Source organism: Dama dama, chromosome 1, assembly GCF_033118175.1.
Source record: "Dama dama isolate Ldn47 chromosome 1, ASM3311817v1, whole genome shotgun sequence".
In the NCBI taxonomy this organism is placed as follows: Eukaryota; Metazoa; Chordata; class Mammalia; order Artiodactyla; family Cervidae; genus Dama; species Dama dama.
Genome location: NC_083681.1, coordinates 55,645,672 through 55,668,078, shown reverse-complemented (window position 1 = coordinate 55,668,078; position 22,407 = coordinate 55,645,672). Strand labels below are relative to the sequence as shown.

The 22,407-nt window shown below is 56.7% G+C and overlaps 2 protein-coding genes across 3 annotated transcripts in view; both read right to left on the bottom strand.

The window, feature by feature from the left end:
- Positions 1–22,407, bottom strand: part of CAPN5 (calpain 5) — a 55,569-nt gene that overhangs the window by 19,501 nt on the left and 13,661 nt on the right. For both annotated transcript variants that reach the window (XM_061150959.1, XM_061150949.1), the window contains exons 2-3: positions 20,428–20,652; positions 12,598–12,729 (exon numbers count right to left, since the gene is read on the bottom strand). In XM_061150959.1, coding sequence (XP_061006942.1) covers positions 12,598–12,729; positions 20,428–20,592 — 297 coding nt within the window. In that variant the 5' untranslated portion in view covers positions 20,593–20,652. The remainder of the gene's footprint in view (positions 1–12,597; positions 12,730–20,427; positions 20,653–22,407) is intronic.
- OMP (olfactory marker protein) lies at positions 381–8,497 on the bottom strand. The gene has a single exon (XM_061150971.1). It carries the CDS (start codon positions 6,163–6,165, stop codon positions 5,674–5,676), a length of 492 nt encoding a protein of 163 aa, XP_061006954.1. The 5' UTR covers positions 6,166–8,497; the 3' UTR covers positions 381–5,673.

Here is a 22,407-nt window from a genome sequence, read left to right as displayed (position 1 = left end):
CGTGGAGCAGGGAATGGCAACCCACTCCAGTTTTCTTGTCTGGAGAATTCCATGGACAGAGGAGCCTGACGGGCTATAGTCCATGGGGTCACAAAGAGTCAGACACAACTGAGCTACTAACACACTAGGGGAGAGAGGTCTGCGGAGGAAACAAAGATCAACCACGAGTTAGCAATTGCTGAAATGGAGCGACGGACACAGGGGCTCACTAGGCTGTCTCCCTGCTCTCGAGTGTCTACAGCTGAAAAGCTCCAGCGCCATGGACACCAGCTCCCTGGCCCAGCATTCAAAGCCCTGCAGGCAGCTCTCAGCTTCACCCCTGAACATTGCCTCCCTCAGGCCCCACAGGAATCTACACCCTGGGATGTAGATTCCGGGGTATAGATTCAGGACACCTCAGCCTGGAACAGGTGGCTCCCTCTGCTGGCTACACCCCAGACCACATCCCTCAGGGGCCAGCAGAGCAGCAGCTGGCAGGGGCCTCCTGACCCCACCTTCTCCTTGGGCACCGGCAGGCAGCCCCTCCTCCAAGCTCCTTCCCACGTGGCCAGGCCCAGCTCCACAGCTGGCTATCTTCCCAGGAGGAAAATCTGCAAGTGCTGGCCGCAGCGAGACCCTGGCCAGCTGGGGAGTTTGTGCACGCTAGTGGTACGAAAGAAAAAAGGAAATGGAGTTGGTTTTCCTAAGAGAGTGCTCTAAAATGGGGCTGGGAGGTCACTGAGCAAGTGTGACTTATGCATGCCTCTGCCCACATGGAATCTGAACTTTGACCACTTCTTCTTTTAATGCAGCCATCCAGAATGTCTGCCCAGTGTTCCAGAAACTCAAGATATTTATTGGATCCTTTACCCTAAAACAACTCGTGACAGTCTGGCCCTTGAGAACAAATACTTCCTTTAACAATCTTATGGCTTTTGCCTTTACAAGCCCCTGACTTTCTCTTCCCTGGAACACTCCTTCAGTTCTATCTAACACTGTATCTCCCAAGGAGTCCACATCTACCTACTCTCCTTCCAAGACTGTCTATAAGCACTAAAATGTATCAACTGTGGAGGGCTGTGCACACATGAGGGGTCATCCCTGCTGGTGTGTGGGGTACATGATGTGTGCAACCTTGGGGTAACCTGGTCAACCTCCCTCCCAAGAGGAGAAAGGAAAACCTTGGCAACAGCCCACTGGGCAGATGGGAAAAACAAGGCCTGAAAGGGCTGAGCTACCTCCTTGGGCTGACGAGGCAGTGAGGCAAGAACTCAGTGGGATTGCAAGCAACCTCACACATAGGTGGCCTTAATGGTAAATAATCCTCCTGCCAATCCAAGAGACATAAGAGACATGGGTTCGACCCCTGGGTCGGAAAGATCCCCTGGAGGAGGGCACAGCAATCCACTCCAGGATTTCTGTCTGGAGAATCCCATGGACGGAGGAGCCTAGTGGGGCTACAGTCCACAGGATCGCAAAGAGTCAGAAACTACTGAAGCGACTCAGCATGCACACCCATTCAGCCACCCACTGCAGAATCACCCAGAAACGTCAAAGCCTCCCCGATGGGTGTGCCCCAGTGCCCCTTGCCTGGCACCTGGACTCCTCCCCTTTTCCTTATTGGGGCTTTCCCTGAGGGACTCCCACCCAGACCCAAGTGGCTGGGTTCAAATCCTGCTGGACTCTGGGCCAGTGAGTGAACACCCATGTGTGTGTACACAGAAGCATGCATGTGTATGTGAAAGTCAGTATGTGCATCAGTGTGCTTCTGTGCAAGTGTGTGTGCGCGCGTGTGTGTGTCTGCTCCTGTGGCAGAGAGGGAACACCCTACAGATTTCTGCCTGCAACCCCAACCACGGTGGGTTTCCTGCATTCATTACCCAACTCGGGTGAGGTGAGCCACAGGCCTCAAAACGAACGAGCCCCTGGTTCTTCTGAGCATCTGAAGTTTCTCAGTTCTCAGCTTCTGATTTCAAGAGTCTCAAACTCCTGAGTTTCAGACGCCATGACAAGAAGAGGCCAGGAAGATGGGTAACCCCCATCCCTACCCCCTTGGGAGGAGAGCCCCGTGGCTCACCACCCAGAGAGCAGGGAGCTGATACACCAGCAGGGGGCGCTGGGGATCCCTGTTCACAAGAGTGGGCCCAGCCAGATACTCAGACAGAGCCCTGGGCGGCCCCCTCCCGCAGGGCTCCCAGGCTAGACTGGAGGGCTGGAGGTCCCCTCCACTGGGCCCTTCTGAGCCCGGTGACGTGAAGAGACTCCACTCCACAAGCCCACTCTCTCCAACCAGAGCAGGCCTGGACCCTGCCCGTGCCTCCACCTCACTGCGCTGTCGGCTGCTGTGCTGCCTCCGGCAATGCACCTCACCTCTCGGCACCGCGCGCTCTTCCTCAGTAAACATGTTCCTCTCACTCTCCTCTCAGAATCACTGTGAAAAGTGGGACCCCGTGTCTGCAGTGACTGAGAAAGTATTTACAATGCGCAGACCCAGAGAGGAAGCCCGTGTGCCACTCAGGAAGCTCAGCACTTCGCTAACTCATTTCTTCTTCACAACGACCCTACACGGGAGGAAGCATTATAAGCTCCCACAGAATGGCAGATGAGAAAACAGACTCAAAAATGGTCTCCTGGAGTCACAGAGGTGGGGGCTGGGGGCAGGGCCCCTCACACTGCCTTACCCTGGCTCAGCGGGAGGCACGAGCTCAGGAAACGGCAGGTCTGCTGCTGGGGGTTTCTCACGGGCTCCTTGGAAAGCGTGTCCTCACTTCACACTCCCTGCCCTCCTCCCAGCCCAGTCTCGGAAGCAAAACCAGGCCTTCTACTGCTGCCCTCCGGGGCCGGGAGGGTTGGCTTCCTCTCTTGGTTCCCCCTCCCCGCCACACATACACACACCTCCCAGAAGCATCTTCAGGAGTGGATGGAGGCTGTGGCCGGACGGTGGGGCTTGGGGAAGAGAATCAGGGCAGCAGCGGCTGCTCTGGGCAGGGCTCTGGGGTGGAGGAAGACGGGGCTGCAAGACCTGCCTGGGGGTTGTTCTGAAGCAAAACCCGAAGAGTGGCCTCTGAAGCGAGGCCTGACCTTGTCTCTGGGGAGAAACCAGCCTCGCCCGGGGCCTGAGCCCTCCAGTGGGATGGCGGCATCGCCCCTGCCCATTCCAGGGGGCCAGTGTCAAGGGGTCAAAGGTCCACAGATCCAGAGCTTGGTTCACATATACACCCTCCCCGGCCCTCCACATCCGCTGTGACTTCAGGCAGGCAGCTTCCTCCCTGGGCTTCTGTTGTCACTGTCCAAACACTGAGGGGCGGGCTCAGTTGGGGCACTAAGGCGTCATGGTGACATGGGCCTTATCTGGTCAGGAGGGGCAGGAATGCAAGGGCTTCACAGAAGCAGGCTGTTCCCTTCAGAAAGTCTGAGGCTGGGGGAGAGGCAAGGCCTGCCTGAGGACAGGCAGCAAATTAGTGACCCAGGCCAGATGAAACCTGGGCACAGGCCTGACCCTACCTACCCCTGAGCCACTCTCCTGGCCCGTCTGCCCCCTGCCCAGCCACCCTGCAAGGGAGGGAGACTCAAGATGGAGCCTGACTTGGTGAGTTCTCCCCATCCCCTCTCGGCGCCCCCTGCCTCCCTGAGGCCTTACACGTAGGCTGGTCTGGGAACCACTGGAGAAAAAACTGTCAGGGGTGTTGGTTCCTGGCTGGGTGTCAGGGCACCTGGTTTCAAAGTCCATCCTGACATCTGATCTTGGGCCAGTCACCTGCCTGCTCGGGGACTCGTCCCTGAAAGCAGCGGGAGGAGGAGAGGGCAGGACTGTGGAGAGGGCCCAGGGAGGGGGTGGCTCCTGACGAGAGAACGCACACCACGAGGCGGGGCACACAGGCTTTATTGGGGACGCACAGTAGCCACGGCAGAGGCACTCACGCCTGCGTGGGGCAGACGTGGTGGGGGTACAAGCAGGCTGCACCAAGAGGGTCCCCAGAGCTGCGGGGAGAGGTCAAGCAAAGACAGAAGGGCTCGGCCATCTGCCGGGGTCTGGCCTCCAGGCTCTCTCAGAGTCAGCAGAGAGCACGCAGGAATCCTGGCATGTCCCGGAATAGACCCCTGAGCCTTGAGTTAGGACGGACCATTGCTCACATCACATCAAACTTTCCAGTGAAGAATCCTACTCCAGCTGCTTCCACTTGCCTGCCCTACCAGCAGCGCCGATCACTGGGGTTGGCTCTCACCCTCCATCTCTCACTGCCTCTGTTCCCAGGGCCCTCCAACCTCTCGACAGCTCTGCCTCTTGAGCAAACTATCACAGGCACATCCCTGACCAAAAAAAAAGGGCTGGCCTGGAGATACCTCCTGAAGCGCCCTTGGCTGATGCCAGAACTCTGGGCCTGTGTAGTGTGAAGGGGAGTGAGGTGTGGGGGCTGGAACTGAATCTGCTGGCAACTGTGCCTCAGTTTCCCTCTCTGGGGAGTGGGTTGCGCCCAGCAACCTCTGAGGCCAGTGTTCCACCATCACACCACGCTGCCACCCCCAGCCCATTTCTGACCATCAGCTGTCACAACTGCTATCCCAGGCCATGTCCATCCCCACCCTTTGCCTCCACCAAAGATGCCACACCGGGACGATGTGCTCACCATCTTCCAACAGTCACCCAGGAAGAGCCCGACGTCCCAGCAAGCCCCAGAGATGCTAATGCCTCCAGCTCCAGGGCTCTGGACCCGTCTATCCAGCTCCCCCCACCCCGGCAGAGGGAAATCTGCTTACTATACTGCTCCCCACTTCACTGCATGAACCTCTCCCAGCTCAGAAGCACCCCGTCCCCAGTGCCACCCTGATCAAGCTCCTGCTAAAGGCCATCAGGCAACCTGCTGGGTGACTATATGATAGATCATCTAAAGTCAAACTTGTTCACAGGGCAGGTACAGAATATATCCAAATGAACATAGCATGATCCCTCTTGACATACATGTATATGTATAGATAGACAGATGTCCCCCCTCACTTCTCCCCTCCTGAAGTCATTCTTAGAAGAACAAGAGTTGGTCTGCACAGCCCCCAGCATGCCAGCCACTCCCCATGCCCAAATCAGCCCCCACGGCACCCCGGCCGGATGTGTTAAGAGTAAGGTGTCGTGGGACCACACAAGGTACCCAGAGAAGCGCCTTCCTGGGTTCTCGGGCTGGGTGTTCACGTCCGGACACGGACTCCAGGGAAAGGCTTTGTGGCCAGGAGGGCAGCAAATGCCTGTTTGCCAGACTCTCCAAGGAGGCTGCTCTGTCGTCTCTGCCTCTCTGTCTCTGGAGGAAGCCGGAAGGCTGGTTCTTTAGTTATGTCTCTCTCTGCCTGTTGCTGATTCTATCTTGGTCTCTCTCAGTTTCTCCCAGCGATGGAGCAGACAGAAGGCAATCTCCCATGGCTTCTCATCTTCCCACACTGGCCCGGACCAGGCCACCACGGTCTACAGCAGAAGCAGTGGCAGCCAGCTTAGCTTCTAGACTACAAAGAGTTTGCATCTTCCTCCCATGAGCGGGGAGCTTCAGCACCAGGGAAAGGAGAGGAGGAAGGACGCAGGCTCGGTCCGGCCAAGCAAGTACAGGCCAGTAGCTAGAAGACAATGTCCCCAAACACACACCTGGGTGGGGGAAGGTGCATGGAGCAGGCAAGTGGGCAAGGGGAGGGGGTGGCAACCAGCTGCTTCTATCAGAGCTGGTTAAAGACCACGGAAGCCTTGAGGTTGGCGGGCTCGAGGCCCTCGCTGAAGGTGATGAGGAAGTACATGACCTTGCGGATCTTGGCCAGGTCGGACAGGCGCTCCCCGAACTCCAGGGCGTCGGCCTCATTCCAGTCCATGGCCTCCGAGTCCTCCTTGCGCCAGAAGATGGCAGCGGGGTCGAGCAGCTGCCGCGTCATGAGGTTGGTGAGGTCGGGCGTCCAGTTCTGGGAGGTGCCCGTGATGGTGACCTTGCCCGGCTGGTCCAGCACGACGTCCCAGCGCTCAAACTGCAGCCTGTGCTGCTGGATGAAGTCAATGCGGTACACGGACTCGGCCGGCCGCAGCAGCTTCTCGCCATCCTGGCGCTTCTGCCCGCGCTGCTTCAGGCTCTCCACGCGCAGCCGCATCTGCTTGGTCAGGTCCCGGTCCAGGACTAAAGGCATACTGAGCTGCGAAGGCTTCGGCTCGTCCTCCGCCATGGCCCACTTGCTGCTGCTGCTGATGCCGCCTCCAACGTCTGGGAGCTGAGTGGACTGGGGCTCACCGCCGAGGCAAGAGGCCACCAAAGAGGGGCCCCGCCTCCCCTACTGACCCTCCCCTTGCCCCGCCCCCTTCGCCACTGGCTCTTCCCTGCCCCACCCAGTCTTCCAAACGGGGTGCCTAGGAGGGCGGGATCCCCAATGCCATGTCCTCTGCTCGTCGCAGAAATGGTAACGGAGGCGCTGCAGGCAGGCAGGCAGGACAGCGGCAGGCTCCTCGGGGACCAACTGCTGATGTCAATTGCTGTGGCAACCGCCCTGGCTACCACGGATGGGCCGGGAGCTGACTTGTTGTGAAGAGGGAGCATTGCTTACAGGCAGTAAGAGGGCCAGAGGTGGGGGGCCAGTGCTCACGGTGGGGAGGGGCTGAAGAACCCCTGGCAGGAGTCGGGGGGTGGGGGGTGGGGAACAAGTACCAGAGGGGCCCACCAATTTGAGATTTGGCAACCCATTCCAGTATCCTTGCCTGGAGAATTGCATGGACAGAGGAGCCTGGTGGGCTACAGTCCGTGGGATCACAAAGAGAGACACAACTGAGCAACTAATACTTTCACACTTTTCACTTCACTAAGCCAAACCTCGAAGCCCTCCTCAACACAGCCTTACCTTTACCCCTCCACACCCAATTGCCAAGGCCTTCTCCTCCCCAGCCCAGCTAGGGGTCTCTCACCTAGACTCATGTTCTCAAACTTTGGGGAGCATCACAGTCACCTGCAGGACTTAAAACACAGTTTGCTGGGCCCCACCCCAGACTTTCAGATTTAATCTGTCTCTGATGAGGCCTGAGAATCTGTGTTTCATCCCAGGTGATGCTGCTGCTGCTGCTAGTCCAGGAACTGTGTTCTGAGAATCACTGACCCAGTCTACAGCCATACCACCCTGAATGCACCTGATCTCATCCGATCTCGGAAGCTAAGCAGAGTCAGGCCTGGTTAGTACTTGGATGGGAGAATCACTGACCCAGATGATTCCTGCCTGCTGGCCCTGCCTCAGCCCTGCACTGCATGGCAACCGCATGCCCAGAAATCTCCTCTACTAAAATCCCACCACTTATTACACCTGTATCAAGCCTCAGTTTCCCCCAGGAGACTTAAGGCTGTGGAAGAATCTGAGAAATGTTTATATGCTCAGTACCTGAGGGGGAACCAGGAGCTCCGCTATTGTATGTGGGCAAACGTAAGAAATGGAGTATGTGAGTGTAGTTGGGGGTGGGGTGAGGGAGAAGGGAAACTGCCATGACATGCCACACACAGAGACAGGACAGAAGCACAGGCCAAAGACCCTTGAGAACAATCAAGGGTCTAGTGGACCACATGTGTGTTCAGTCGCTTTAATTGTGTCTGACTCACTGCGACACCATAGACTGTAGTCCTCCAGGTTCCTCTGTCCATGGGATTCTCCAGGCAAGAATTCTGGCCTGGGTTGCCATGTCCTCTTCCAGGGGATCTTCCCAACCCAGCGATCGAGCCTGGGTCTCCTGAATTATAGGCAAATTCTTCACCACTAAGGCACCGGGGAGGCCCCTAGTGGACCACAAGCATTTTGCTGTTTAGTCACTCAGTCATGTCCAACTCTTTGCGACACCATGGACTGCAGCACACCAGGCCTGATTGTCCCTCACCATCTCCTGGAGCTTGCTCAAACTCATGTCCATCGAGTCAGTGATGCCATCCAACCATCTCATCCTCTGTCGGCCACTTCTCCTCCCACCTCCAGTCTTTCCCAGCATCAGGATCTTTTCAAATGAGTCAGTTCTTCACATCAGGTGGCCGAAGTATTGGAGTTTCAGCTTCAGCATCAGTCCTTCCAATGAACATTCAGGACTGATTTCCTTTAGGATGGACTGGTTGGATCTCCTTGCAGTCCAAGGGACGGACTCTCAAGAGTCTCCTCCAACACCACAGTTCAAAAGTATCGATTCTTCAGCGCTCAGCCTTTTTTATGGTCCAATTCTCACATGACTACTGGAAAAACCATAGCTTTGACTAGACGGACCTTTGTTGGCAAAGTAATGTCTCTGCTTTTCAATATGCTGTCTAGGTTGCTCACAGCTTTTCTTCCAAGCAGCAAGCGTCTTTTAATTTCATGGCTGCTGTCACCATTTGCAGTGATTTTGGAGCCCAAGAAAATAAAATCTCTCACTATTTCCATTGTTTCCCCATCTATTTGCCATGAAGCGATGAGACTAGATGCTATGATCTTCATTTTTTGAATGTTGAGTTTTTAAACCAGCTTTTTCACTCCTCTTTCACTTTCATCAAGAGGCTCTTTAGTTCTTCTTTACTTTCTGCCATAAGGGTAGTGTCATCTGCATATCTGAGATTGTTGATATTTCTCTCAGCAATCTTGATTCCAGCTTGTGCTTCATCCAGCCCGGCAGTTCACATGATGTACTCTGCATATAAGTTAAATAAGCAGGGTGAAAATATACAGTTTTGTTGTATTCCTTTCCCAATTTTGAACCAGTTCATTGTTCCATGTCTGGTTCTAACTGTTGCTTCTTGACCTGCATACAGATTTCTCAGGAGGCAGGTAAGGTGGTCTGGTATTCCCATCTCTTGAAGAATTTTCCAGTTTGTTGTGATCCACACAGTCAAAAGCTTTAGTGTAGTCAATGGAGCATAAATAGATGTTTTTCTGAAATTCTCTTGCTTTTTCTATGATCCAATGAATGTTAGCTATTTGATCTCTGGTTCCTCTCCCTTTTCTAAATCCAGCTTGAACATCTGGAAGTTCTTGGTCCACATACTGTTGAAGCCTAGCTTGGAGAATTTTGAGCGTTACTTTGCTAGCATGTGAAATGAATGCAACTGTGTGGTAGTTTGAACATTCTTTGGCATTGCCCTTCCTTGGGACTGGAGTGAAAATTGACTTCTTCCAGTCCTGTGGCACCTACTGAGTTTTCCAAATTTGCTGGCAAATTGGTACCTGTCCCTGGTACCCACAATGGTACAGGCAGAGTTGGTGCTCAGTTTCCGTGTGGTGAATGAACTGCCATATGCTAAAGGACAGGAATTGCTCAGATAGCAGTGCAGGGGTGGGAGGGAAAACATTTTTAAATGGAACCAAAAGACTGCTCGGGCTTCCCAGGTGGCACTCGTGGTAAAGAACCTGCCTGCCAATGCAGGAACTATAAGAGACGCAGGTTCCATCTCTGGGTCGGGAAGATCCCCTGGAAGAGGGCATGGCAACCCACTCCAGCATGCGTGCCTGGAGAATCTCATGGACAGAGGAGCCCGGCGGGCTACAGTCCATGGGGTTGCACAGTCGGACACGGCTGAAGTGACTTAGCACAGCACTAAAGACTGCTCAACCCTGCCACCAGGTGCCTCCCGCAGGCCCTGGCCCAGGATGCCCAGCTCCCACCACTCACTCTCAGACACCCAGGCACCCCACTGAGTTTCTCCTCCTGCTCTACTTCGGCCAGGGAGGCAGCTGACTCCTCCTGGGCCCAGGCACCCTACGGCTCAGCAAAGGGATCAAAGCTGCCCCTGCGCCCCAGCCAGGCTCCCGGGGAGGTGAACTCACCTGGCGTGGGCCAGGCCAGGCTGATGGCAAATGCCCCACTCTCCTCTCCCATCCTGACTTCTGGTCCACAAAACCTGGTCACCTGAAGTCCACTGCCCTGCCCTCAGGGAACACACAGTCATGTCGCGGAGGCAATAATGCCCCCACTAAGAATCCCATGGGGTGGGGGCTGCTGCTGTCAAGATGCGTCCAGCAGAACAGAGAAACAGATGGGAGCCCAGAGGAAGGGCGCCAGATGGGGTGGGCATTTAATGCACACAGGTTGCCACTACATGCCATAGGCTTACCCCCATTGCCACCCCATGAGTTCCTTTAACCCCACCACCACCCTGGGGACTGGAAAGATCAGGTTTACACAGAGGTCACAGGCAGGAATGTGACCCGCCCCAGGTCACACAACTAGCAAGAAACCCAACCAAAATCAAACCCAGGTTTGGCTGGTTCAAATCCTGTGCCTGTTGGCCCCAGGCTCTGTCCAATACGAGAGGTAAAGGGGTGGCTTCCTGGAGGAGGGGGCATGTGTGTCAAGGGCGTGATGTGCCTGCGTCTGAGGCTCAGCACCCCCAGAGTGTGAGGCGGGAGAGGTAGCAGGGGTGCACCCCACCCCATTCCATGAAGAAAACAGGGCGGGGCAGGGGAGGCCCTGCAGGGCAACCGACCCAGCAAGTGAGGGGTGACAACAAACAGGGCCCAGTCAGCAGGGACAGGGCGGGACGCAAGAAACAGTAATGAGCTCCCCAGGGCCTCGTGCCTCCTGCCAGGACCCAGGGGCTGTCACCACAGCAGCACCAGAAGGCAGAGCGCAATTAGTCTGGTGCGGCCCGCCCTGCCCCAACCTCCCAGGGACCCAAGCTCGTGGAGATTCCACCCCCGAAGCCTCCAGACCAGCCAGGTGGGTGCCCTGAAACACCCTGCAGGAAGAACCTGCAGCCCAGAGATAAACACAGGCCTGCCCGCGGTCACACAGCATCAATGACAAGCCTCTTGCCTGTGGGTCCAGGGCCCCTTTTTCCGCTTACTAGGTGGGGAGCTTCACCAGGGGCCAGGCCCAGAGCATGGCCCATAGCGAGCTGGGGCTTCTCTCTACAAATAACCAGACAGCCCATTCCCCGGGAAGGACACAGGGGACCAGGCTCCGGCCCCACTGCAGGCCCCCAGGAAGCCGAGACAGCAAGGCCCGCTGCGGGGCTGCTTGTCAGCCATGAGGTCCAACAGTCTGGGGAAGGGCTGGGTTCTCAAAACTTTCTTGAGCCCGCTCTGTGCCAGGCTCCTGCTGGGCTCAGAGAGAAGATATAAGTTAGACGAGCTCTGCCCCTGGGGAGCTCACCTCAAGAGGGGAGATCAAAGATAAACAGGCAATTACAGGGCAAGGGGAAGGTATGGGGCCAGCCCCACGGGTTCCCAAGCGCCACCGCCAGCCCCAGACTGAGCCCTACCTAGCTTGGAGGCTGTGCACCTTGTTCTGGGTTCAGAGCAGGGGGCTGGAGCCTGGAGGGGTAGAGGGAGGGCAACTCTCCCCCCAGAGAACAGCCCCGGGCCCCCACCCTCTCTGGGCCATGAGGCTCTCAGAGGCCCTTCCAGCTCGGATGCCCCCTGACCGCCCATGTCAACAGGTCTCAGTAGCGGCCTCTGCCAAGGGCCCTAGGGCAAAAAACTTCCCGTATCCCACAGGACCACTGGGGCCAGGTCCCAGGCATGCCCGCTCAGGGTGGCTTTGAGAGGTCACACCCCTGTTCAGAAGACATGACAACAGGACGCCTACGACAGTCCCAGCCTAGGGCGAGGACACGGCGCCCTCTGAAGGCTGAGGGACGATGTGGGACGAACACAAACACCTGCTCCTTGCACCCTGCTTGCACCCATGATGGGAATCTGAATTATCACAGCACTGGCTCCCACAGGCACCACTCCCAGCACCGCACTATGCAAGGCCCTTTAAGGACAGTACCTCGTTCCACCCTCACAGCTGCCCGAGAGGGAGCTACTATGATACCCCGACTTTTTGGATGAGTAACCTGAGGTTAATTATAAAGCTACGAAATGGCGAGGCTGGGACTTCCACCTGAGCCCAGAAGACTCAGGTGCCCGGTGCTCTTAAGCCCTGCTCTACAGAAAAAGCAGGAAGGATAAGAATGAGAAATGGGCAATGACTTGTATTTGCTGGCGTGGGAACCCAGGAGGCAGTCCCTGTCAATGATTCTTTAGCAATCACAGCTCCAGCCTCCCAGCCTCCCCACCTTCCCTGGAGGGAACGCTGTTGGATTTAAGAGCTGCACCACCAAATGCATCCACAAGAGGGCGAAGTGTCGGGATCTTGAGCCCATTCTTTGCACCCGAAAACCCGATCATCCTGGTCCAGAACATCGGCTGCTTGGAACCATGAATCACGACACGGGATTGTCTGCATCACTCCCGCTGAACAAGTGAGAAGAGTGAGGCCCTGAGAAGGACAAGGACTGGCCAAGGTACACAGCAGGTCCTGACAGGGGTCTCCTGAGCTCCAGGTAGTGGAGGCTCCACACGACACATGATTCAGACAGTTCCCACATTTCATAGGTGCCTATTCTGCCAAGTGGCTGCAGGGACACTGTGGGCCCCCCAAGAGTCACAAGGAGATGTGTCAGAACTGGGAGCTATACGTTCCCAGCACCCACCCCTGAGTGGCGGGGGAGGGGAAGGCAATTCTGAGGTTCAGCCAATATTGGGGAGCCCCGGCATCATCCCACCCCGCTCAGGTTGTCATCAAGTCTCACCTACTCATTCAGGCCCCACCTCCCCCATCTGGTTGTGAGGGCACCAAGCTGGCTAAGTCTCCCCAGCAACCCCACCCTACCCAGGCCTCACCTTTTGCCACAGTGACTCGCGGGAAGCGAGGGATGAACAGGCCGCCACAAACCAGCAGTTGCCCACCTGGCCCTGGTGCAGGTCGTGGGAGCTGATGCCGTCCACAAAGAGGCGGGGGTCCTCGCAGATGTCCTGCGGAGAAGCCGAGAGGAGACCTCAGTGTCTGCGTGGGAGATCTGCTGGCCTGCCCTGGACAACTGGGGCCCTGGGTCAAGTCTCTCCAAACCCAGCTTCCCCCAGGGCTGCTCTGAAAGCCCCTCTCCCCTCCCCTGGCTCTGTTCCTCTGCCAGAGTCTGGGTGATGAGCAAATGCTGTGGAAGGATGTCGGGGGCCTGGAGCAGGGCCACCACCTTCCTCCTGCCCCCTGCTGTCTTCCCTGACCAGCAAGGACTAGTGTCCATCATCCGCCAGCACCAGCAGCCCTATGGGCCCATCCCTGCCAGCTCTCGGGGGCCCAGCATCACCAGGTGGGGCGAGGTACAGGGCAGAAACACACCAAAATGACACATGATGAGTGCAAAGGGCGGGGGGAAGCGGGGAGACAGACGACCATGCCAGAGCCCATGTGGGCACATCCTCAGACTCTCGTCTGACATTCACCCCACCCACGCAGTGTGGCCTTTGTTTTGTTTTCATTTTATTTCTTTTTTAATGTTTTTTTTATTGTGGTAAAAGTCACACAATATAAAACATAGCATTTTAACAATATTTAACTGTTCAGTGGCATTAAATACATTCACACTGCTGGGCAACTTTCACTATCATCCATCTCCCAGATTTTTCACCTTCCTAAACTGAAACTCTAGTCTCGTTAAACACTTAACTCCCCATCCCCCCTCTCCATCCCACCACCTGGCCCCTGGGGCATCTACCAATGTATTTTCTGACTCTATGAATTTGACTCTTGTAGATACCGCGTATAAATGTGGCATTGCTATTCCATTTTATGGATGAGGAATGGAGGTTCAGAGAGAAGCAGTGATTTTCAAGGGCACACAGCAAGCCAAAGCCAAGCAGAACTGAGCAGATATACCCAGAGTTCCCAGAGTGCCTCCCCAGACCCCTCCTCCTCACCTATCAGCCTCTTCACTCCACTGCTTGCTCTCCAAGGGGAGATGGGGAGGTGCCACAATAGGGGGTGGGGGAGGTAAACACTGAGGCATGCCTTCCTCCCTGCTGGCACCGTGATCTATCCTCACCACGCATGGTCCTGAGAGGTGGGCACTGTGCTCATTTTACCGATGAGGAAACTGAGGCCCAGACAGGTTGAACAACATGCCCCAGCCACATAGCACAAGCCTGCTTTCACTTCAGTGGCTGCTCCTAAACCAGTTCAGTATTCACAGAGCTATTGAGGTCCTACCACAAGTAGCCAGCAGAGGGTAGCAGAGTCAGGAAGACAGATTTCAAATTCCTGCTGTGCAATTTTGGGCCAATGGCTCAATCTCTCTGAGCCTCCGTTTCCTGCCCTGTGCAAAAGGAAGCAGACTATTATGCTTGCAGGGCTTTGTAAGGACTCCACAGGTCACAGAGGCAGGGGGAAAGTGAAAGTGAAAGTGTTAGTCACTCAGTCGTGTCTCTTTGTGTCTCCATGGACTGTAGCCCACCATGCTCCACTGTCCATGAAATTCTCCAGGCAAGAATACTGGAGTGGGTTGAGGCAGGGGAACATGGGGCAAAGAGCTATCAGCTCTCACTAAGGTGTTCAGGACTTCTGTTGCCACCTCTGCCTGGGAAAATGAAGAGTTTGGCAGGGCCGGACTGAGGACATGAGCACTCCAGATGGGATTTCAGGGTGACCCAGGGCCAAGCTGCAAGGCAGCTCCCCCAGAGTACGGACCGACCATGGACTGTGGGATGCCACAGGTCTGAGTAACACTGACCCAGGTCACGGAACCCCAGTGAGTCTGGAAACACAGTGAGCTCTCGGGAAGCCCTCCTTGTCTTATCTCCCAGGCCCAGCCCAGCATGCTGAGCCTAGCCAGAGGAAGCCATGACTCAGCATCTGCCTCCCTGGGGTCAGCAGGACAAGTGTGGAGGGAGGCTTCATACCTGGAGGAACCAGTCATATCCCCACCATGGGAAGAGACAGCTGCTGCCTGGCATCCCAGGAAGTGATCTCCAAGGCACCCCTCCCCCTGTTGGGCCCTGCCCAGAGACAGGATCACCCATTCCACAGACGAGGATGCCAAGGTCCGGCAGCAGGCGGTGACGTGCAGGGTCACGGGGCAAGTGGACAGATGAGACAAGCCTAGCCCCTGGGACAGAGCTCTCCTCCCCACTAAGCCGCACCTCCAAGGCAGCCTGTGGGCGGGTCTAGCCACCCCCTGCCTGGCCCTCCCGCCCCAGAACAGGGCTCTGGCTGCTGGGAGAGACTGAGCTTGGGGGGTCAGGAGTCCTGGTTCCAGTCTCAGCCTTGCCCTGACTCACTGTGAGGGAGCATAGGCCGGGGGCAAACCCTCCTGTCCGGGAGGGAGCAGAGAGGAGGAGGTGGTCTAGGGTGTGTTCCCAATACCAGGAGAGGCGTGGGTCTGCCAGCTTAAGACAGAGAAACCACTAGAAGTTGGAGGTACCTGGGGCCACCTTGGGACACCCTGAACGGAACAATTAGAAACAGCTGCAATGACTGGGCACCAGCTGTGTGCCTAGCTTGCAGAACAACCCTGTGAGATAGGTATGGTTAACATCTCCAACTTACAGATGAGGAAACCAAGGCACAGAGATTAAGTCATTTGTGAAAGGCCATGGCGGAAGAGATGAACTGAGACTCCAGTCCAGTTAGCTCCGGAGCCTCCATCTGGACCAGGACTTGTGAGTGACAAAGCCACTGTCCCTTCCCCATCCCCCTGCACCTGTCCTTAGCCCAGTGTGGGGGACTTGCTATATGGCAATAAGACCAAGGGGTCAGGGGCAGCACAGACCCTCACCCTTGTCACTATAGGGCCTGACTTCTCAAGACCCATGTTTGTCCTCCGACCTGTCCTGGGCCATCAGCTAGACACAGAGCACAGAGCCAGTCAGAAAATCCCCAGTCCACAGGCAGAGCCCTGGAGGAGGAGAAGTCTGAGGGTAGCCCTCCACGTGAGCCCAGCAGTGAGAGCAGGAACACGGGGAGAGATCAGAGGAGACTGCCTGGAGGTGGTGACGCTGGCAGAGCAGGGAGGGCTCCAGAGGGGAATGGAATGGAAACTCCTAATCCCCCCAAGACGGGGTCTGGCCACAGCCTGGGGACAGATGCCGCTTCTGACAACATCAGCCACCTGCGCTCCCTCCCATCGCTGCCCACACTGAGGTTCACCTTGGAGTCTCCCCCACCAGCCTGCAAGCTCCAGGGCAGGACCCAGGCCTGGCTCTGCCCACCACCAGTGTCAGGGACAGGGCTTGGCAGGTTCTGGGCCAGGCCACCTCTAGAGCTGGGATGACGGCTCCTCTGTGGTCAATGGCCCTCTCTCTGGGGCCCGGCCCCCTGCTCCTGTGGTCACCTCTCGGTCCCTCCCAGCCTATTAGACCACCTCCACAGGACTCAGGTCACAGTCCATAACCACCCCCTCCCTGAACTGGAACTTCAGGTTCCCAGGCCTGGTGTAGAAGGAGAGGGGCAGCTAGTCAGCAGGTCCAGGGCACCTTCAGCCCCTCTGCCCTCACCCCTTCTCATCGTCCATCCACCTTCACCCCCGTCACCTCCCTCCTGGAATCTAAGATCACAGCCGGAATCGATTAGACACCCGGGGAACCTGAGGCCCAGGAAGAAAGCGGGACCTCTGCCTGGGATAGAAAACGGGGCAGGGGTTCCAGCTGTGCCCTGTCACCTCTGCCACAGGCCGCCTCCCCAGCCTATGCACCCCACCCCCACCTCCTATGGCAACCCCCTCCTCAAAGGCCACCCCACATGTGCCCAGGAGGGGTCGTTCCCAGGCAGGGCAGAGGCCCAGGTGGCTGGACTCAGCACAAACTGCTCATCTCATGTCATGAAGCAGCCTACTGCTCAGCGCAGCCGGGGAGCGGGGTCTTCTCCAGCTGCTGGTGTGAGTCTGAGCCCCAGACGCAGGGCTGAGACCGCCAGGCCACCCTGCGAGAATCTGGGAGGTCCCAAAACTGACGTCTGTTTGTGGGACCCCGATTGGTTCCCCTTCTTGATTCCAAAGGACCTGAGGCTTATCCCCAGAGATTGGGGAAGGCAGAGCACGGGGGGACATGGCAGGGTCTACCCCACAGGGAGGAGAAGCGCGGAACTAAGGCCTTGGGCCTGAGGAAAGGGGAAGCCCCCCTCCATCTACCCATCCATCCCCTTGGGATTCCCCCTGAGTCATAGGCCCTCTCCTCCAGTCTCTTATCTCTTCTTATCTCCCCAGTTAGTTCCCTGAGGGAGGCGCCCAGCAAATGTTTATTAAATGGTAAAGAACCAAGAAACACTGGAGCTGGGAGGAGGAGGAGGAAGGTGTGGGCCGAGGCAGCTGCCTTGGGTGGGACTGAATCGGACCAGAGAGCCCACAGGAGGTGGGGCTTCTGGGCAGGACCAACTCTGGGTCCCTGACACCAGGCTCACTGGAGCAGGTGGTCGAGGGCAAGGAAGTCTGTCATCCGCCTCCAGTGTGTCTAATAGCACAAGTTCCTCAAGACTCTTAATCTCCAGACCCAGGTGAAGGAAGAACTCCTCCCCATTCACAGAGCAGGCAGCCGAGGCCCCGGGAGGAAAGTGACTCGTTCACGGTCACGCCTCCGGGAGGGCAGGGCCGAGGTCATCTGGCTCCAAGGCCAGCTTCCTCATTCCATTTTGGGAGAAAGAGGATGGAGGCTGGCAGGCAGGGTGTCTGACTGAGGAGATCCCCCAAGAGCAAGAAGGCCACAATACCAGACTAAGGACACCAGACTCACGTCTAGAGAAGGAGCTGGGGGTGAGACGGGAGTGAACGGCTTCCCCCGGGCCTTCCAGAAAGGTGGGGTTTTGTTCTATTTGTAAAGTCAGGTCACAGGACCCAGGAAGTCGAACTCCATAGAAACGTGGCTGCTTCGGGCCAAAGTCCATCTCACTGGCCCAGGGCCAAACGGCTGGGAGTTAATGGTCACCCCACTGGGCTGGCCCCGCCACACGCACCCGAGGCAAGGGCACGGCTTCCGGCTGCACCAGCCCCGTGTCCTGCGTCCTGTCCATGGAGCAAGGCTGCCTACACACACCCATCCCTCACACCCGGGTCCACGCCGTCTCACCCGCTCATTGCACACCACTCAGCAAGTGCCTGGCCCCGAGCTGCCTTCCAACCTGGAACTGACCCCCACAGCTACCCCTGCGCCCCACTCTGTCACCTCCTTCTCAGTACCAAGCACCACACGCTGCCTGTCACCCGCCTCCACATCCAGCCCTCGACAGGCAGGGCAGCTCTGTTCCTCCTCTTTGCATGTCTACGGAGGACTGGGCACCAAGCCCGGTGAGGAAGGCAGCGCAGGACAGTGTGCACGGCAGGGCTCCCGAACTGGCAGGCAGAGGAGCCCAGAGAGGGCAGGTGACTCCGCCAGGGTCACGCAGCAAGAGGCTGCTGAGCCCAGGCAGCCTGGCGTTTCCTCTTCTCACTGTATCAAGCCCAACCATCCCCGGTCATGCCTCAGCAGCTTCCTTCCAGAGCCACAAGATCCAAAATGCCTGGGTGACGGCCAGAGGGCAGGAGAGGGTCAGGAGGCGGGCCGTGAGGGAGTGGGGTGAGAGGAGGGCAGAGGGCTCCAGTGTCTCCCCTGCCACAAAAGCCTCACAAAGGCCTTTTGAGGCCGGTCTCCTTCCCCACCCACCAAACAGAGAGGAGGGAGGAGGCATGGGGGTTGGGGGTGCGCCAAGGACAGGAGTCCCAGGCCAGGCCAGGAGGCAGCTGGGAGCTCGGAGAACCAAGGCAATGCAGCTCACGGGGTGGAAGTCCCCGGGGCACTAGGGAGGCTCTCTCTGGAAGTGGGCAGGTGGGCCGGGGAGGCAGGACTGCTGGGTCCCCGCCTGGCTCTGCTCCTGGCTCCCTGAGGGATCGAGGCATGTGCCCACCCTTTTGGACTCAGTTTCCCTACCTCGCAAGTATCCTAGTCCAAGAAAACAGGATTTTCTGCCTTGGAAGGGACTTGAGAGCCTAGCCTATGAGAGGAACATTAAAAACTAAATTTCACTTTCCCCAAATGTCCAGGGGGCTGGAGGGAACTTCGTAAAGTGCAAATCTGCCCGTGAAAATGCTGCTGAGTCTGGCCTGTGATTCCCACTGCCTCAGAGCACAGCTGCCCTGGCTCAGCTCCACCAACCCCAGGGCCCCGCACCTCCTCTCCCCTTACTCCCTCCCCATGCTAGTCCCAAACAAGCCTGAGGACTTCAAGCTCAGGTCTTTCTCACACCATACCCTCTCACCCTTCAGCACTGCGTGCCTCCTCTGAGTACCGGACAGGGGGAGTCTCCCTGGCTCCAGGCACCCAGGTCCATCACCGTCTCCAGCACTGAGACCCTCTGGTGTGAACAACGCTCAGTGTCACCAGCACAGCCACGGGGAGGGGACCTGGGGTGGTGGCCTTCAGCAGCCTCTCGGTCGTCACCCAGGCCCCTGGGGCACCCACTCTCACACTCAGGAATCATGGTTAAAGAGGATGAGATCATGCCATGAGGCCAGATACTTCTGTTCAACACATTCCAGCCTCAGCAACGCAGGCCAAGACAGAGGGAGCCACCAGCCAGATGCTCCATAATTCACCGATTCCAACAGTAATGGCGACAGCTGTCTTATGGGTGCCAGGCCCCGTGCCAGACTTTCATGCATCATCTCTTTAAATGCTCACAACAACTCTATGCAGTACTTTTATTTTTTACTACTACTATTATTACTGATTAACCATCGTAATAAAATGCTTTCCATGTACAGCAAAATCACTATGACAATAATCAGCAAAGTAAATTCCTTCTACTTGAATGTCATTCTAATCATACTAGAAAAAGTCACATCCACATCACCTCATTTTTATCCCAAAAACAACCCTGGGAGGAGGGTGGCAGAACAGAGGGCCCCACCTCCCTCATAAGGAAGCTGAGGCCCAGGGAAGGGGCAAGATCCTGGCTGGGCAGTGGTGGCTACAGAACTGGGGGCCATTCTCCTGACTCCCTTAAACTAAAAGACACGTGCTCCTTGGAAGGAAAGCTGTGACAAACCTAGACCGCGTAATAAAAAGCAGAGCCATCACTTTGCTGACAAAGGTCCTTGTAGTCAAAGCTACGGTTTTTCCAGTAGTCGTACCTGGATGTGAGAGTCAGACCATAAAGAAGGCTGAGCGCTAAAGAATCAATGCTTTCAAACTGTAGTGCTAGAGAAGACTCTTGAGAGTCCTTTGGACAGCAAGGAGATCAAACCAATCAATCCTAAAGGAAATCAACCCTGAATATTCATTAGAAGGACTGATGCTGAAGCTGAAGCTCTAATATTTTGGCCACCTGATACAAACGGTCGACTCATTGGAAAAGATCCTGATGCTGGGAAAAATTGAAGGCAGAAGAAGAGGACAACAGAGGATAAGATGGTTGGATGGCATCACTGACTCAGTGGACATGAATTTGAGCAAACTAGGAGATAGTGAAGGACAGGGCAGCCTGGCATGCTGCAGTCCATGGGGTTGCAAAGAATTGGACACGACTGAGCAACTGAACAACTCCTGGCTCCCTATCCAGATGCAATCTGACAGCAGACAGGCCCTGTGTCAGCCCCTCCACTTTCTGCATCATCTGGGGCCTTGGAGTGACCCCTCCCAGCCATCCACTGTCCCTTGCAGGCTAGGTGGGTCTAGGCCTGCCTGTCTCAGCTCCAGTTCAGACCAGACACTGACCTTGGGCCGCTTCCACCTAACGGTGGGCCCTGGGCTGCCCTTATAGTAGAGCGAGTCGTCAGTGGCGGGGAAGTTGGGGTCCTCGAAGAGCACCTTCCTGCGCAGACAGGCCCGTTTCAGGGCCGAGTAGTTCTGGTCCTCGTAGGGCTTCACGCAGGAGAACATGGTGGATGCTGCCTCGGGAGGCGAGGCCAAGATGGGGCAGCAGAGGGCAGCTCCAGGCACCTGGAAGAACAGAAGATCAGAAGGCCATCACTTCCTGAGAACTCGAGGCCCGCGGGACCCTGAAGGAGGACGTCTCCGAGTACTCCCTCCCCAACACCCTGGGAAGTGGGCATCTTCATCCCCACTGTGTGAGCCAGAATTGAGGCTCAGAGAGGGGGAGAGACCTACGTCACAGCTGGTACAAGTAGAGTGGGAAGAGGAATGACTAGCCTGACTCCACAGCCTGAATTTCCTTATTTGTGATGCTCAGTGGTGACTCCAGGCCCATAGGCCAACGGGGTGCAAACACAATGGCGATCAGGGCTGCCTGGATGCACCCATGTCCTCCCTTTCTTTGTTCCACCAGCCTTTCTAAACCTCCCGGGCAGAGTCAGACTAGTAGTGATCCAGCAGCCCCCTGGCTGATGTCACACCCTCAGGAAGTGTTAGTCGCTCAGTCGTGTGTGAATCTTTGCGACCCCATGAACTGTAGCCTGCAGGACCCTCTGTCCATGCAATTCTCTAAGCAAGAACACTGGAGTAGGTTACCATTTCCTTCTCCAGGAGGTCTTCCTGATCCAGGGATCAAACATGGGTCTCCTATATTGACAGGCAGATTCTTTACGTCTGAGCCACCAGGGAAGCCCCCAGAGTCACGAGATCATCTCTCCCCTGTGTGGAAAACCCTCGGTCCTGGAGACCCCTTCAGCCGTCAATCAGTCACTTCGCCTCCTCCCTCCAGGGCTCGGCCTTCTTAACCGCACTTCTGGAATCAAGGTTTCCAGTCCCGCAGGGAGCACTCTCCTTAACCCTGGTGACCTTGCCTCCCCTGAGGACCCTCAACCTCACCTTGTGACCTGCCAATTCCAAAGCCAGATTCTCCCACACAGCCTCCCAGACCCTGGAGCACCTCACACATCTGAACAGTCAGTCTCCCCTTCCTGGAATTCGACGGTATCTAGCACTGGTCCTGACCCATCTCCCTCTCTGACCTCCCCTCCCCCTCAAAGAAAGTGTTAAGTCGCTCAGTCGTGTCTGACTCTTTGCAACCCCAGGGACTTGGGTCTCCTGCATTGCAGGCAGATTCTTTACTGTCTGAGCCACCATGGAAGCCCCCTCCTGGGGTTCCCTAAGGGCTACACCACGCTCACCTCCCCTGGCTGATGACCCTGATATCCCTGCGTTCAGCTTAGACCCCTCACCTAGCCCCTGCCCCAGATGAGGACCAGTGGGTCCATTTCTTACGGGGGCCAAATCCCACAGCAGAGTCTGGGTTTGAGTCCACATGTGGCCCCAGCGCAGAGGGCACTGCACCACGAGCATCCTCCCTTCAGCGCCCGCAGTCCAGCAGCCTAACCTTGCAGCCGTGTGCTGACCAAACGCAGGAGACACAGACTGGACTGAGGTGGCCAGGAAAGGGCTCCGGGAGGGGAGGGAGCAGCAGCAAGTGCCCTGCCAGATGCTGGGACAGCCTAGCACCTGACAGACAATCCCATCTCCGCCCGTGTACCTCAGACCCCATCTGGTAGCTCCACGCCCCCCGGAACCTACTTACCCTGGGGCCTGCACCATCAGCCCCACTCCCCAAAGACACAGGCCCCGACTTCCCAGCGTAGCTGAGGGAAACCGAGGCAAGGTAGGCTTCTAGGGCAGACATGAGTTCGAGAGCAAAACTGATGTGGGTGTCAGTCCCAGCTGTACGCTTCTCCCGCCGTGAGACCTTGAACAAGTCACTCAGCCTCTCTGATTCCCCATTTTCTCACCTCCAAATTAGGA

Bases quoted from the DNA above. Each gene is read 5' to 3' on its own strand.
- OMP (XM_061150971.1), bottom strand. From the start codon at position 6,165: ATGGCGGAGGACGAGCCGAAGCCTTCGCAGCTCAGTATGCCTTTAGTC.